We start from the raw sequence: 17,841 nt of genomic DNA on the forward strand, positions 1-17,841 counted from the left end.
AATGGAGAGCACACATTTACAAGGCAGTTACTTGCATTTTAGGTTGCCTGGCCAATTAATGCCTCTTCAGGTGACCTAAACTGAGGAAAAACCCAAATCCTCACTTGTTCATACAGTGCTCGTGTACACGGAGTTATTGTTGCTCATAATTGTAAAGAATTTTAAAGGCTGTTTGAAAGCACTAAGTTAAATATTTAATATATTAAATAAGTGTAACGTGGGACTTGAAGAAACAAGCAGCGGGAGCAGAATCAGCCCTTTTTCAACCTCCTGCGGCCCAGCCCGCCCCGGCCGGCGGCTCCCGCCCGCCTAGGCTGCCCTGAGGGCCGGGCGGGCGCAGGAGGGGGCGGCCGCGCGCCCCGCCACCGCCCCGCCTTGGCAAGAGCAGGAGCTGGGGTGGCAGCCTCGCTCCCCACACCACATCCCTCCCCTGTCCCTGAGCACGCAGGGAGCCGCCTCCCTTCCCGGGCGGGAAGGCCACGAGCAGCCGGCACCCCCGGCCCGGGGAGGCGCCCGCTCACTGGCGAAAACTACAACTCCCGTCATGCTCCGCGTGCGGCGCGGTACACGTCGGGAGCCACCACCTCTGCGAGGGGGGGAGGGGGCGAGCCGCTCCCCCAGCGCGGGCGGGCGCGCGTGCGCAGGGCGTGCGCGGAAAGGGGCGTGGCCAGCGGCGCCGGCCCTGCCTCTACCCCCCGCCCCGTCTCCTGTGTGTCGGTTTCGGGCTCCCGTCGCCATTTAGCGCGGAGACGTCGCCGCGGCGGCTCCCGCTCCCTCCTGCCCGCCGCGGCGCGGGGCGCCACCCGGACTCGGCTCACCTGTGGCGGCGGCGGCTGTGGTGGGCGGCCTCCGGTGAGGAGAGGCTGCGAGCCGCGGGCGGGGGGCAGGAGGAGGGTTTCCGGCTCCGTGCGAGGCGGCGGCGGCTGCTGTTGGAGGGAGCGCGGCCCGGCCGCGCGCGGGCGGTGGCTGCCTGCCGGGAGGCGGAGGCCACGGTCGCCATGGGCGCCCCTGTGACGCGGGGCTGAGCCCCCGGGCCCCCTTTCCCTGCCCCCTCGCCGGGGTGAGGGCGCTGGGCCTGCCCGGGCCTCCCCCGACCGGTGCGAGTGACTGAGCGCGGCATCTTCCTCCGCGGCCGGCGTGTGGGGCCTGCCCCCCTCTCCCTGCCTCGCCTCCCGGCCCCTTCCCTTCCCCTCCCCGCAGGCACTCGCGCCGGGAGGCACCCCGACCTGCCCCGCTTTCTCTCTCCATCGCCGGGAAATAATTGCAGCGCCCTCCCTCGCCTTAAAGCAGCCGGGCGAGGCACTGGGTTCTCCCTGGTCGGGGGCCTGCCTCGGGGCTCCTCCCTCCCCGCCCGGGCCCAGTGCTTGGGCTTTTCTTTCCCTCGCCGCCCCCATCCCCGCGCCCCGTCTCTGCTCCTGGTGCTCCATGTCGGCCCCGCTGCAGGATGGATGCAGACACTGACCGGGGACCCACCCCACCGGCCCAGCCTTCCCAGCAGCCGTCTCCCAGCTCCGCCGTAAGGAGCCCTTGGGACCCTCCTCTATTGCAGCTGCAACGGCAACCGCGGACAGGCGCGCTCCCCGCTCAGTGACCGGCCCCTTCTTTCGCCTCCCCCCGCCGCCGCCTCACCCTAGCAGCGCTCCCCCGGGGCATCATGTCGGGGGGCGCCGCAGACAGCGGCACTCCGGCCCCTCGCTTCCTGGCTCCTCCACCGCCGCCGCCCAAGAACGGTTCCAGCTCGGACAGCTCCGTCGGGGAGAAGCTGGGAGCCGCTGCCGCCACCGACCACGGAGCGTCCGGGACTGGTGGAGCAGGCGGCGGAGCAGGAAGCGGAGGCCGTAGCGAGGAGTACCGGCGCCGCCGTCACACCATGGACAAGGACAGCCGAGGGGCGGCAGCCACCGAGCACCGCTTCTTCCGCCGTAGCGTGATCTGCGACTCCAACGCTACGGCCTTGGAGCTACCCAGTTTGCAGCCCGCAGTGCCCTCGGCCCCTGTCTCGGGAGGCAGCGCCGCTCCGTTGATCTCTCCTCCCGAGTGTGCCAGACGGACTTCTTACATCGCTGTCAGCGCCGCCCAGGCCCCCTCGCTGCTGCAGCAGCCGCCGCCGCCTGCCCCGCTTCCCCTCGGAGGACAGTCTGCTCAGGAGCCCCCCGCCGTGAAGGATGCCGTCCCGCTGCTGCCCAAGGAGGAGGAGGACGAGGCAACCGCGCTACCCCCCACCAGTGCCGCTGGCAGCGTGTCGGCTGCCAGCCGGGAATTTGAGGAGCGGAGAACACAGCAGGAAGACATCGAAGAGCTTGAGACCAAGGCAGTGGGCATCTCCCCGGATGGCCGCTTCCTGAAGTTTGACATCGAGATTGGAAGAGGCTCTTTCAAAACTGTGTATAAAGGACTGGATACGGATACCACTGTGGAAGTTGCCTGGTGCGAGCTGCAGGTAAAATAAATAAAAATCGTGAATTACCAAAAGCACAGTCACTCTGCCGGGTGCTAGGCTGTGTGCTTGCAGGAGGTAAAATCCATCAACTCGAGGTCTGCTTTATACAGACAGGGAACTGCAGGCCTTACCTGAGGCACTGCTTTGGAAGAAAGGTGCAGCCTCTCCTTGAAGTCAGTTTGCCTTTTAATTCTTTTAAATACTCTACTCTCTGAAGAATTTTTTAGCTTTATCATCACAAAATGTACTACAGTTCTGTTTCTTCTAGTGTCTTGCATTTTACGCCTCCAAAAGGTAGCTTGCAGGATTGTAAAAATACTTGTACACAGCTTCAGGGAGACAGAGGGAAAATGTGTAAGTGAATGTCAACTTGAGCTAGCCTCAGTTTTTCAAAATTTGTTTAGGTGTTTTTCTCAGAAAAAAAATATTAAAATGTTAATTTCACAGACATTTCATATGTTTGTGGCAGTGGATTCTTGGAGGAGGTATACACAGTCATGTAGTGCATCACATTGTTTAGTTTTGCAAAGCTATTTTTTTGTTCTAAGTTCTAGGATTCATACTTGATACAGGCACAAGGAAAGAAAGAAGTTGTCACCTTTCTGAAGCTTTAAAAGAAAAAAAAAAACCTTGAAGTTTAACCTTTCCAAATGACTGGTGGATTAAACTGGGCTAAGACACTACTCTTCTACCAAGTTTCTGGCCGGAGCAGAGCCAGGGTTCTCTAGAAGCCCAGTCTAACGATGGCAAGAACACCCTGAGTTCCACTCAAGTCAGAGCTTGTATAATCAAGACGCAGGTTGCTGTGCAACAACCTTAAAAGAAGTGGGAAGAGCTTGGAGTAGCAGGAACAAATACCTGGTGTACTAGTTTGTTTTCAAAGCCTCAGCATTAAATTGAAAGCATAGTGCCTGCTTTTTAGTGTTGGGTTTTGGTGCAATCTATAGAGGGGTTCATGTAGTTTGGCTTTGTTATTGTGTGCATTCCCATCCAATTTAGGGCAGACAAAAGAGCATTGGGTCAAAATCCTAGAAGTCTTTGAGGGGGTTTTTAAGCAGTTAGCAGCTCACAAATGATTGCAGTGACTGTACCAAAACTTCTTCCCCTCAAAAGCAATTTTATATATATTCCAGTCAAACTGAGAGAATTTACAAAGAGATCTCTTAGTTTGTATTCATATTTGCTTTTGGGTGATTGCTCAAGCATTCTGCCAGTATCTTGTTTGATTATGTTATTGCCATTATTCTACACTTACTGACTGTGGAAGTAAGCTTCCAGTTTTCCTTGTGATCCTTAAGCATGCCACACTCCTCCATGCTAGCTATGTAATTGCTGTGGTGGTCTTTTGAGCATTAATTTTAAATTAGAAAAGTGAAATGATCCAGTGTTGAGCTCTGCTTAAGCTTTTCACATGCAGTTCAAACTAAGAAGAGATTAGTAATCCACCAAAATTATGACTTTTATTTTACATTTCAATCTTTGCAATATTGGAGTTCCTTGACTTTAACCCCTGAAATCTGTTTTTAATCTTCACACTTTACTTACTGATCAGAAGCTAATGTCAGCTTGGCATAAGTCACTTTTTGCTAACATTGCCTCTGTTGAAGTGTCTTAATCATCATCAGTACCGTGTAGACGAACTGTCTAAAGAAGCACCTTTGAAGTAATTTAATAAAGAAGCTCATTTATAAAGGGCCTGTTGCTGAGCTTTCAATTGATTGAAGAATTTAATGAGTAGTATTTAAAATGACAGATTGCAAAAAGCATGAATGAAAACATTTGTAAGGGGGACATAGTTAATGTTTTGATTGGAGGTTAACTACATTACAGGAATGCCTTGTGGGTTAAATTATTCTGAAGGCGGTAGCTTTCCTCTCTTCAGGAGACTGCATACAAAATGACAAGTTTGAAACATGGATATAAATTTTATAGCTGTTAAAAGTATTTGCTGAAGGAGCTAGAATCTACAGTCAGTAGAATATTTTAAGATTAAGTCCTGTGTTATTGTTTGCGTCTAGAAATAAAAGGAGGAACTTGGTATTTGTTGGTATGATGGGTACATCCTCTTCTTTATCTAGGAAAATACAATTGTTGACAGGTTAGTGATACTCATTATGCATGGTTTGTATGAAAATACAATCTGGATTCGCAAAGGTGGACTGAAACTTAGATGTCATTAGTTTTTCAGAATGCTGTGGTTTGAGGATTGATGAACCTTCAAAGCATAATTATTTTATTAGAGAAATGTGAATGATTTTTCTTCCATGCTATATATTATACCAACCATAACTAATGGTTTGCTAATTGCTTTTAATTGTCTTGAAATAATGTTCCTTAGCAATAGAGCTTTTCTTCTCCGTATTCATGCTAGCAAGCGTAGGCATCCTAGGTGTCCCACCTCTCCTAGAGTCTTCTAAACAGTGCTGCTGGAATGAGCCCGCTTGGCATGATTATGCAGGCTAAGTTGTTCCTCTCCTGGCTTGTCCAAAGTTGATAAAGGTGTATCACAGTTCTTGATTGCAAGATGTATAACAGAGTGGTGAGAGAACAGTTCGTACTTTTGCAGAGTCTTTGGGTGTATGTTCTTTTAAGGCTTTTCTAACATACCTCAAATGCTTCAGTTTCTTTAAAATCTCTGCTGTTGGAAGGAAGCAAGATGCCAGCTGCTTTCAGCTCAGTTAAACTACAGTGTTTAAGTATTGGAGCAAATTCTGTATTAGGAATCTTGTGGATCAAGGACAGCACAGAAGACTTTGTGATGGTCTTTGGCAGAATGACTCTTTAATGCTGAATAGTGCAACTATACCTAATTTTTATGTATGTGCTCTGTAGTGATAAAGTGTAGAATCTGAGAATATTAATATGCTTCCTTTCAAAAGGAGTTTGGGTGCTGTATATCAAATGCAGCTTGGGTTCCCAAGCTGCTGCTGATACTCTGGAGAATATTGGTCCATATCCTCAAGAAGGCTCTTGAACTGTGTTGTAATGCCCCTTATACTTGATATACTGAACTGTGGAGGAAAGAGAAGGAGAAAAAGCTGAAATTCTAGGGGCGACCTAATGGTGTTCTTAGTATCTCCAGCAAGGGAGGTCTTGGCCAAGACTCTTAAATTTTTCTTGATCTGTGGAAGATGGGAAGATTTGATTTCAAGGAATTGAGTATTTCAAGGTTGCTTATAGATGTGTAACAAGATCCTAACAAACAAAGGTGTGACTGGACCATCCTAATTTACTTTGTGGCCTGTCTATATGAAGCAAATTGTAACTGAACCTAGTTTAAATATTGGATGCAGGTATTTAAGTGTGAAATACCTGCCCTGCTGTGAGCATAGTGGAGCTCAGCAGTAACTGCTTAGGGCCAGTGCTCAGCTTCAGTTACTGCAAGGAAATTGTTAGTGTAGTGTTAGCCTTCAAATACTTTTATTCCCATTGTATATATTCATCTCAGCTCTAGTTGTTCTGAGTCAAGTGTGCCTCCTACTGTTGTCATTAGCACATCTCACAAATTGAGTGAAGTAGTAGTTAGGGTTAGTGCTTTAATGGTCTTTAAGTAGGTAGAAGTTGGCAAAAGCGGTTACTGCCGCTGTTTTCTATTTTAATTTAAAATAACTCTTCCTGTACAATCATGTTACTGGTTGCTCTTTTTAAATTACATTTCTGAGCAGTGAGTCTTTTGTCATCTCTGTACAGTTGTACATTGTGGCTAAAATGTGATGCCTTTTCCTGTTGCATTAAGTTTATCTATGTGAAGTAATACTCTCGTGCCAAAGGTAGCAAAATTCACATAGTTGACTGTAAAAGCCAAATCTTAAGGGTAATGTGTCATCCTATGAGTCCCTGTTTCAGTTTGAGTTGGTTTTACATCAAGACTGTCATTTAACTTCTGGTTTACAGAACAATATAGGGTGGTGCAGTCACTTGTGTCGAGAATTACTGCTCTGGGTTCTGTCATTCAAATTAGTAACTTTTCAAATATGGAAGTGCACTTGGTGATACGGAAGGTAAATTAGGCTCTTTTTTGAAAAGTATATTGTTGGGCATTTGAAGACTTACTTTCTTTCGTTTGGGCAGTGTCTTCTCTTAAAGGAAGTATGATTTAGCAACCATTACTAGAAAGATATTTACATTAGTTGAAAATGCACTCCTGGTAAACTGCGTGCATTGGAGAACTGTATGGCTTGTCTGGTACATGCTACATCACTCCTGTCCTTTGTATTTCTTTGACAGAAAGGGTAGGTTGGTCAGTCAGCAGTTACAGTTCATGAATGCATCTTCTTGCTGATACGTCGCTTTGCCATTCTTACTCTGGCGTCAGTGCAGTGTTAGTCAGGTTATTGTGCTTAACGTGAACTGCTGAAGGGGAAGAGGAGGTTGAGGGCTGACTCTAAGCGAGGTAGGGCTTCTGGGGGTAAGAAATGAGTTTGAGAGGTGAAAGTGGTGCAAGAAGAGTATGTTGCACTTGCTGCTAGTTGGAGGGGAAGCTGAATGTGAATTCGGTTACCTTTAGTTATAAATCTTCTGAGTAATAAGCTAGTGTAGGTTACACATATACAATTGTGTTGCAGACTGTTAACTATAGACCGAGTGCAGTCTACAAATACTCCCAACTTAAAAGTGTTTTTTTCTTTACATAGGCAGTAGCAATGAAAAAACAGTTGAGAACAAATATAATGCGGTAACCAAATGTGAATCGTGAGATTCTCTGGTGCATTCTGGTAAAAATGATAATGCAACTGGTTGTCACTTTATTACAGGAAGTCGTGAGGTACTAAATAATATTTCCATATGTCAGAATTTTTCTGAGTGTAACGATGTTTTTAAGTGTAACAATGTAATTTAAGAAGTTAAATTAAAACTGACAGTACAGGAAGTTGCTTGGATATGATGTGTATCTTCACTTTTAGTGTCGCTTCAGATTTAACTATACCTATCTTTTTCTCTTAGACTTAAAGCTTTATTTAATTCTGATGTTTAGGTCAGCAGACAACGATGGAATGTGGTTTCTATACTCTGGAGTATAGACTCCACTGCAGGCTCACCCTGATAGATATCAGCTTACTGAAGTCAAAGTATAATTCTTTAAAACCTCTCTTTGCTTTCTGGACTGGCTGAGCTGGGAACATTTCAGAAGCTGCATGTTCAAGTGTGACAACCAAAAAAGGTCTTGTAACACAACTGTGGCATCCTGTAGTCTTTTTTTTAAAAGCTGTTGCATATTGCTTACTAGGAGGCCTGACTGCAAAGATGCTAGCTCTGATGCACGATTGTGTAGCTGCACTAAAGTAAAATGTAAAACCAGATCAAAACCTTTGTGCAGTGAGAGGAAGCTGAGGAGTGTGGACCTGGAATTCATCTGTATGTTAAGTGCTGTTGTAAAACGACTACATTCCCCTAGTTCTGGAGGAATAGTCAACATCCTGAAACAAATACACATTCTTTGAAAGCTCTAACTGTGGTTTGATTCTGAATATTTTAAAATATATTTTATGAAACTTCTACTGAAACAGATCAAGCTCAAGTCTAATCCAGTATGGTGAGTCCTATGCCTACCCTGTACTTCACAACAGTGTTTAAAATAACTCTACTAGTCTGTGAGCATAACTATATGTGGCTACAACCACTGTAACAGCAGCAGCAGTGTGCCTCCCGTTCGTGACTACTTCTGGGTCAGATGCATAATTGTCACAAATGTAGATTAATAAAGGTATGTGACAATCTCTGTGAACATCATTCTGTCCTTATTAGCTCTTTTTCTGTTCTTGGCTCTACAAATTCCAAAATACTGAAAGCAAAAAGCTGTAAAACCGTAAGTGTATGATCGGTTTATAACACTTTCAGCTTACACTGGATTTCCAAGTGTCTTGAGGTGTGCATGTGTAGGGAGCTTGAATTTTTGTGCAGTAAAGGCTAAGTTTTCTGTTGGTTTTCCATGTCGTAGGATAGAACAAGTTACTGGTACTTACTGGCTTCAAATCTCTGATGTGAAAATTTCTCCTTTGGCTAACGAACAAAAAGCAGCCATATTCCTGAGTGCTTGTACTGTAATTGATACAATTGACAACTTGATAAATGACATGGGAAAGGAGCCAGACTAATTACCTGCAGAAGTTTAAACAATGGTCAGGCTCCCTCAGACTTTACAAAGGTGACCCTGAAAGAGAGAAGGGAACTTTAAAGTACGTTCTGGGGCTGCAGCTGTTAGGAGACCTCTACTTAGGAGAATAATCTTACCTCAAAGGGATATCACTTTTGGAGATGGCTGCGGTTCAGTTTGTAACTGGTTGTGAGGCAATAAATATAATCTGATAAATACATTCTGAAAATGCAGCATTTCTTACGGAAATAAACAGGTTCTTATTTGTCAGTTTGGGTGTGTTTGAGAACTGCATAATTAAATCTCTTAAATGAGATTTGTTTTGGACCGTTGTTTAAAATAAAAACGCTTAGCTTCATAACTAAGCTTTTGAGGGCTAAGGAAGAGTATCAGGACTATAATCTTTCTTTGAAAGGCAGGGGGAAAAAATCCCACCTGATAAAACTCTGTAGAGACATCCTGTATAGAGTCCTTTGAGAGCTGTCTAGCAGAGTAATAAATAAAACAAGCAGTAATAGATCTGTGGTAGTCTCCATGGATGCAGTGCATGGTGCAGTGTATATTCAGTGCCTTTTGGTTAGCAACATCCCTCTGGGCCTCATATTCTTTTTCTTATTTTGTCGTTTTTTTGTTTCATGAGCAGTTTGTTAAAGAGCACAGCTCCGACTGTCACCCAGGTTCTCCATAGTGCATGTGACAAAGTTTGTGCTAAGCAGTGGCAGCTTTGATGCTTCCTGTCATGCATCTCTTCAGAAACTCTCGCTTCCTGTAAAGACTAGCAACCTTTTTTTTTTTTTTTGAGATCACAAGTTGGTTTTTCCAAATCATGGTTGAGTTGAAATAAAAGTTGAGTATTTTTCTGTTTCAGTCCTTAAGTTCACATTTTCAAGCTTGTCTTAATCTTGAGAGTTATTAACTTAATGAAAAATGGAAATGCAGACATAATGGCTGTAACATTTGGGCGATAAGAAAAAGAATAAATATGCAAGTTTGCAGCGCTTGTGCAGCTGGGCATAAGACTTTCTCTTGTCAGAGCACGTATGTTTTTTTTTAATAGCAGATGGTAGAAGGTTACTGTTTTTGACTCTTAAAACTTTAGATAATGATTCCATGGTTGTAACTTTATCATGACATGTGTACACCATGTCTGGAAAAAAACACTCTTCCAGTATACTTGAAACAATTCCTATTCTAAATAGCTGGATTTGTAGCGCTGCTTGAAAATGGGTTTCTCAGAGTAGTTGGAGGCTCTTATCTAACATGAGGCATCTGAAAATATTTTCAGATATGGTGTTAAAATTCTTGTCCTAATGAATGAGACTCAGCTTTTTATACTTGCTTCATTAGTATTTTTGTGGAAGCTCTTACAGTCCCCAGGACTTTCTCCTAGCTGATTTTGAGAATGATTCAGGCTATGTACTGAAAATTAAAGTGTTTGAATGTCTCTGGTTGAGATACTACAGATAATCCTTCTTTCTACCTTACTTCCAACTTGCTCAGCATATTTAGAAATTGTCATACCAGCACTTCTCAATGTGTGGTTTTGGTTGCCCTCATTATTCACCTTGGGAGAGCCAGGAGAAGTGGTGACTAGGATGGAATCTGTGGCTTGCTTGAGGTCATCCTTGAGAAAGGGAGCTTGTTCACTTCTTGTCTTATGGGCACAACCTGCAGAATATTCCTTAACTCCATGCAGCAAAGGATAAACTTTGTGTTAATGGTGTTCTATGCTATGTAATGCTATCCTCTTAACCTGGAAGGAGACCCTTGCAGCAAGATCATTACAGATGTTGCCAGATCTTCTTTTTTTTTTTTCTAATAAGCCAGAGTAAAGTAACTGGTTCAGTTCTCAAATGTATTCTGAACTTTTCAGCTGGTGATGACAGGTGCGTTGCATGTACCCAGATTATTCTAAAGCACTTCCAGATTTGCCTGGGTAATTCCTAGCCGCACTGTATGTTACTTTGCATGGCTCACAAGCAACTTAACAATGCTTTTAATTTAATTTTCAGCAAAGGAACCTGCAGACTGCTAAAAAATAGACTTGTGTCAGTGTTTTTTTGTCTTCCAGAAGCTGTTTAAATATTAATATCTGTGTAAAGCAGTAAGCAATTTTTACAAGGATAATAATTCTAAATCACTCAAGGAGGCAAATTTACCAAGCTTGGGTTTATCATTTTAGGTCTATGCAGAATCTTTGGGGTTGCTACCTGCATTCTTAGTTTAGAAATCCTGCAAAAAGTATGTTTATTCTTGATGGCTGTCTAATTTGTAACTAAAATATCTATGAGCTTTTCAGTGGTGTGTCAGTGACACTGGAACTAATGCTTTGCCCAGGGCTGTGTGTTTTAATGTAGGGGATGATATTTCTTTTTGTACTCAGTGTGCCCAATAATATGATTCCGAAATCATCCTGTTGATACATTGGCAGTTGTCTGGGCAGCAGTTCTCTGGAGTATCTGTTCTCAGGACAAGATCACTATGGTGCTTTTCAAGTCTCCTAATTTCGTGAGTGATTAGCAGGACTCCTTTTAGCATGTTAACAGTTAGATTAAAACAAAGAAGCAGCTTTGGCGACTCTGATAACTTGTGATGTAGATGCTATATTTTGAGCCATAGTTCAGAATGATTCAGAGCCTATCGCCTCTGTTAATAAGTAGTCATTGATAGAAACTTTCGATAGCTATCCACTGACCAGCTATTTTTCTGCTTTAGGACAGCAGATTATGTGGAAAATGAGCTTTATTAGACCCCTTATATGAAGGGGAAGCTTTGTTTCTGTTTAGCTGTTCTGGACTATCTTTTTCATCTGGATGGTTTCAGCCATTCCTAATTTCATTGTGTCAGTAGTTGAAGATGGTGGGTTCTGATAGCAGATTTGGGGCTTGCAAACAGAAAGGAAAAAGCTCCAAATGGAAAAACTATTACCACCATTTAGAAGAATTTGAAAAGAATAGGAATACTGATCTCTCTGTAATTGGAGTAAATCTGAAACAACTATGTAGAAATGCTGAGCTAAATGGAAGATAGTACAAAGCTGATACCAACAATTATGTGCATTTTATCTGGTTTTGGCCAGTTAATATAGTCTCATGATAGTTTGAGACTACACAACTGATGGTGTTACTCAGTTTTCCTTGGACGTTTTCCCCTCTTAGAGTAACCCTGTGACTTGTTTCTGCTTTGCTGACTGCTGCTGGCAAGTTTATGGCCCCAATCTGAATGTATTTTGACTGCTTCTATCCTGGCAAAGACTAATGACATACAAACAATAACCCACAAATATTGCTATTAAAAGCTTCAGCAGTCCAGGCTGATTATCTTAAGGATCTGCAAATCTGTGTACGCTTGTGTAATATGCATCTGTTAATGGCAATTTCTGAATTGTTAGCAGGTTTTGCTTAAATGTTGCAAAATGTTACCATGTCTGTTTTCAAATCTGCTTCTTTTAAGTGGGGCTTTTATTCTTACAAATATTTTCCAACATAAAACTGTTTTTGCTTTGTCTCTTTCGTTATTCAGCTGCTTATGTTATGCTTTCATTTGGGAAGTGTAAGTTGTGTATCTATATAAGAATGCAAGATGCTAACTTGATATGCTCTGTTTTGCTGTAGCTGATTTGGACTCAGAGTCTCTGAGTCTTCCCTAAAGAAAAAATATGATAAGTGAGACTAATTGTGAGAGTTCTTGAGAAGACAGTCCATTCATACAGTATCCTACAGTAAAAAATACTGTCCTGAAAAGTGATTAAAATATTTTTTTATATTACCTTCTCTGGATGTAGACAAGTAGAGATTGACAGTATGTAGAATGGCCTTTGAGGGCATGTTTTTATTTGCATTTGTCATGATTTTGGGGCTTAGTGAGTTGTTAGGTTTGCCAGGAACAGTGTGCTGAAAATGGAGAAACTGCAGAAATGTCTGATACAAAAATAAGACTTTTAAGTTTAGTTTTAGAATGTTTTTTCTGTGGTTTTCTCTACTTCCTTTACATGCAGCTTGAGCTTTTTTCTGCAGGCAAGTGGCTCAAAAGCAAATGCATTTCAGGTTATCTGTACCTGGGGGGGGTGGAATTTACACAGGGCACTTGAATTTGATTTTTTTTTGCCTCCTGATGTCAACTGTGAGCCAGTTCAGGTGATGGTGTGATTTCTTTTGCTGATCTCATTATACAAGCCTGAGCGTATCTGAGAGGTTCAGTGTTTATGCTCAGGAACAAAAGAAGTGAAGAGGCTCTGGGTTGCTGCTGAAGACTTAAATGCTGTAGTACATATAGATTGTGTATGGTCTATACCTTGAAGATCTGTCGTAGAAAAAAACTGTCTTTAATACTCAAGGGCTTCCTCTAGGAAAACGGGCATGTGTTTCCTATGGGACTCCCTTTGGTTTGTAGTAGTAACCTGCTTGAATGTTCAGTGCTTTAACCATGGTTGTGGCAACAAAAAAAAAAAATAAATGTGAGAAATATGAGGAGGAAGAACAAGGAATTTTGGCCTCTCAAGATGTAGTCATCTTGTGTTTGCAGAAAGTGAAAAGATCCCAGAGAATTCTGGTTCAAGTTGCATTTGTGCTTGAAGTAAGTGTCATGTACAGAACAAATACAAGTAGTTAACATCCTGTTGTTTAGGGAATGCATTTTTTTTCTTTCTATGTAAGAGAACAAATCTTTCCAGTTGCTTTAGACTGTAATGCAACTATTTAAGAATGGTCCTATAGTTTGTAATTGTCCCTTCTGTCCGGGGTGTTAGTAATGAAACAATTTTGTCCAAATGAGTTTCTTGATTTATTCGGGTAGAATGCCTATAAAGCAAAACTTGCTACAGTCAGGTTAGACTAATATAGCTTAATATCTTATACTGTTCCCTTCCTTTTTTGCTTTCTTGACAGACTGGTGATTTTTTCTTATAGTTGTTGTCTCCAGAGTTTCCAAAGGTATTTGCATAGGATGCATCAAACAACAGTGATACAGCCAAATTACAGCATATTAGTGCAACTGAACATGACTAAGTGTATATGATAGCACTTAGTTCAAACAGGAAAAATAGCTAGTTGTCTTGTCTGTATGTTGGGACTAGAGTTCAGAAAAAGTGTTTTTCCTTCTCCCATCCAGTATGAAATCTTCTCAAATTTGGGTGAATCCCAGACAACTAAGCAGAATTGAAGTTTGATTTATTGGTATTGGAGAGTCTTAAATCTGTCACTATTGTTGACTTAAGTGATTTCTTCTAAGGAACTTTGAGAATTGAAAAGACATTGACAATACAAAGGTGAGGAGTAGCAAAAAACCTTGTTCCTTAGGATGTACATGACATGAATTTTAAAATTTTAGGACCAGCAAGTTTAAAACAATGAATTGATTCTGAAAATTCCCATTGTTATGAATGGCTAGTTCATGAAAGTATCATTGATACAATACTTGTATTAAAGTTTGTGGATTTCTTCACTATTTTTTGCTAAAGTACCTCCCTTTGTATTCTTAGTTTAGTAACATCTTCTTGAAGAAGCTACTTACTGTTGACATACTTCAGTTTTTTACAGATTGGTGGATTAAATATTTGTGTAACTTACATGAACATGTAAAGTCATTCTATGCATGTGTTCAGACTTTGAGCTGTATAAGGGCAGCAGCCAGTAATGATGAACACTTCGTTGCTATTTGTTGTGGGTTTTTTAATATTTTGTAATAGATTGTGAACCTGCACATTTTGTCTCTAAGGTAAAACTTTGTGACCATAATTTGTTTGAAAGAGTTTTTTTTTTTGAACTGTGAAGAGACATCTGTCCCAAACCAGCATATGTGGCCTAGTTAGTGGTAGATGACTAGCTGTTCTGGAAGATTTTCTGGATCAGTTTTCTAAGATATATAGATGAAGAGAGCTCTAAAGTGTTGAGTTGAACAGAGTGAGAAAAAACTTTGCAGAGTATTGCTGCCCTGCCAAAAAAAATGTAGAGATGTTGGGAAAACTACTGATGTACCTACAGTATAGATGGTTTCTGCTTGATAAACCCATACTGTAAAAATCTTTGTTCCTTGGCAATCTGGAAAAAAGCATCTTTAGAATTCTAAACCAGGTAAGTGATATGGTTTTGAATTGGAGGGTTGCTGATACTCTGACTTCACAAGAATCTGCAAGAACTCGTAGTAGTCCTCTTTCACATATGAAAACTAACAGTAGTGCTAACAGTAATTATATCAAATGGTGAAGCAAAGAAATGGTTCTGTTTTGTGAAGAAAGCTTGAATAGATTAGGTCAGGCTAACCAAAGGAAGTAAGCCAGGATCAGCTGTACTAAGGCAGCTAGCTGCACTTTCAACATCAGCAAAATTATTCCCAAAATTATTTTTGTGGTAGCCTCTGTTATTTACTATTATTGCAAGTTGCTGATTGGTGTTCTGAATTGTTTAACTGAAGGTTTGCTTCACTACAGGTCTTCAGTGGTTTGACCTCTGTCAGAAAACAGTTGTGGCTTCTAATGTGGCAGCTTATGAGATAGTACTGAATTTCTAAAGTATGCTTGTATTGTGTGATTTTACTGTTGTATCACATCCAAGACTATATGTTGCTCAGCTTTTGATTTTGATAACTTTTTGCAACAAACCACATGGTTTGGGTAAACTTTTAATTGGAAGGAGCACAACTACTTTATCTAAAATCACCGATAAATGCCAGGTAATGACACAGCTGATAGGCAGGTTAACTAAGTAGGTGTGGATGAGTGCAGTTAAAAAGCAGCAGGCTGTATGCATGGTGATGTTTTAAGTATATTTTGTCACTTAAGAGGAGTATGAAATCTGAGGAACTTGGCACTGGAATTTAGAATGGAAAGAATGAGTTGGTTGATGATGTAGAAAACTATTTTCCACTTTCCCTTTGACTTCTGTCCTTATCTTCTCTGGCAATAATATGCAGGGAAATGGTATCTTTTGTTTTTGTTATTCCTGTGTGGGAATGGTAATTGTTCCTGCTTCTTACCTGTTCAGGAAGTATTCTCATTCCTCACCCCCCAAAAGAACACTGTATCAGTCATTGCCAATTGTTGTTTTTTTTTGTTTTATTTTCTAACTTTGGCCTTCCTGAATCCTCCTGTGGTCCCTGTATGAGACATCTGGCAAAACAAGGGTGTTTGTGTTTTGTGTGTTGTTTTTTTTTTTTTTCTCCCCCCCTCCCTCCCCCAGCATTCTGGAATGAAGCAGATTTTATATCTGTGTCTGTGTTTGCCTACCCTATGTAAAAGAATAACGATCATGGTTAAAACCTGCATCTAAATTTTGACTCCTGGAGCTGCCTTCTTCCAAACTTAGATTTTCCAGCTGGTAAATCAATCTTATCCATGGAAATGTGCTTATGGTTCTCTTGGGAATTTGCCTTATACTCTTGCCTTCTCCCTTCCCCCTTCTGGAGCCAAATCTCTTTCCAGGAAGGGAGAAAAATCCATGGACTAGATTGAGCTTCAGCTGAATAGGGTGTCTCATTTCAGATATACTTTCTGCTGCTTCTCAAATGACCAAAACATAAGTGACAGCTAAGTTGTCTGTTTGTCGTGGGTCAAGGGCAGTCCAACTCAGCAGTTTCCCTTTCCTCTTCCCTGAGTTTTGTTTGGAAGCAGTAGTAATTTGCCATTCTATATAGTCATCCTCTTGTCATGAAGGCCAGATGGAAATACGTCAGTTGTTTCATATATAAATACTCAGTCCAACAGCTGTGAGTTTATCAGGAGTCACTGGGATCACCAGTTGGTGACCAAATTGGTAGTTTAGAGGGTTGTAAGCATTACTCTAACTTGAAATAAGGCTGTACTATGAAACTGTTAGAAACAGTCTTAAGAGTCACTGAAAGAAGAAGGAATGAAGTTGAACGACTTAAGTGCAAATTCCTTTTTTAGGTGAAGTTATAGTTATTTTTCTAAAGTATTACGTAAGTCTTCTTATACTGATGATAATGTTTCAACCACTGCTGGATTTTACTGATGCTGTTCCCAAGCTAGCTAAAAGGATTGCTCTGAAATCTTCTAAATTGTTTCCTTTCCTTTTGTAGTTTTATCAGGTAAGAACATTTATCCAGACTATTACCCAGCAGTCTTTTGGCCAGTTGATAATCCTCAGTCTGTGTTTCAATATGGATTTCTAGCAAAAAAGCTGAGATATCTGATGTGGTCCTAGCTATCAATGAATCAAGTGTAATGAGATTTGTAATAAATCTACTGGACACTGATGATTAAGGGGGTTAACTTGACTTTGCAGGTTGCAGAGGGTTTTTGCTGCCATCCGTGTGCAAATAAGCCTTGATTTATTCCAATAATATTGAGAAAGGGGGGGTGGAAGTCTGCCAATGGCCACTGGCTGTTTAGTTGCAACATGCAATGTGTTGCATGGGCTGCTGAGCATAATGTGAAACAAAGTGCCATAAAAAAACTTGAGTGCTAAGTAAATGGCTGAAAAAAAACCACTTTAATGGGAGAATGAGCATGGTCATTAACTTAAAATACCTTCTCTGCAGAAAACTTAACGTAAAGCAAGATTGTAGTTCTTGACTAGTGAAGAGTACAGTGTATAGGACTGAAATGTAATTAGAAATAAAATAAAAATTTGCAATAACTACAGACTTATGCTAAAAGAAACCCATCAAATAGGGAAATTGGCCATGTTTTAGTCAAACCACCTGCTTCTCCAGCCTTGAGAAGAGTTGTGCCTGTTGCCCTAAAAAGCTTTCTAGTCCAAAGGGGCACTTAAGATACTTTTAATGTCGATGGTTAACACTTTCAGACAATGGAACAATAAACGCAAATCACTACACTGTTACCTCCTAGTCTGTGCAGGCTTAGGGGAAAAAAACCCCAAACAAACAAAAAACAAAAAACTCCACCAAAAAACCCCAAAACACTGTCTGGTTGAGTTGCTTTGTCTGCATAGATCTCACTTTTGCTTCCAGGTATGTTGTGTTTCAGAAATGGTTTTCTTCTGGCTTGTGGAATTCACTAATGCAGTGCCTGTGTGATAGAAGCCCTTGCAGCCAGTATGAAAATGATGATTTCAGCTCTAGAGGTTTGAGGAGTCTAGTGCGGGTTAGGGAGGCTGAAGCTGTTCTGGAGCCTTTTAATGAGGATTTTGTGGCCTTTGAATTGCACGTGTCCTTCTGTGCAAACTTCTGCTGTGTTTGAATCCACGTGGTTGGTCTAGGTGATGGGAACTGAGACCATGCTTTTCATTGACGTATTGATGGTGTTTATGGATGTATATTTTAAAGAGTTTGCAACTTCCTTGCTTCAAAATCATAAGGTCAGTTCTCCCTGTTCTCTGACTTTCTATAA

General features: G+C 42.0%; 1 protein-coding gene across 11 annotated transcripts in view; it reads left to right on the forward strand.

The window, feature by feature from the left end:
* Window positions 1-746: 746 nt before the first annotated feature.
* WNK1 (WNK lysine deficient protein kinase 1) overlaps window positions 747-17,841 on the forward strand; it is a 111,987-nt gene continuing 94,892 nt past the window's right edge. For all 11 annotated transcript variants that reach the window (XR_011048287.1, XR_011048288.1, XM_068402374.1 and 8 more), the window contains exon 1: window positions 747-2,440. Coding sequence is in view for 9 of the 11 variants with exons in the window: in XM_068402374.1 (XP_068258475.1) it covers window positions 1,655-2,440 (786 nt within the window). In the remaining 2 variants the exon portion in view is untranslated. The remainder of the gene's footprint in view (window positions 2,441-17,841) is intronic.

This window comes from Nyctibius grandis, chromosome 5, assembly GCF_013368605.1.
Source record: "Nyctibius grandis isolate bNycGra1 chromosome 5, bNycGra1.pri, whole genome shotgun sequence".
NCBI classification, from domain to species: domain Eukaryota; kingdom Metazoa; phylum Chordata; class Aves; order Nyctibiiformes; family Nyctibiidae; genus Nyctibius; species Nyctibius grandis.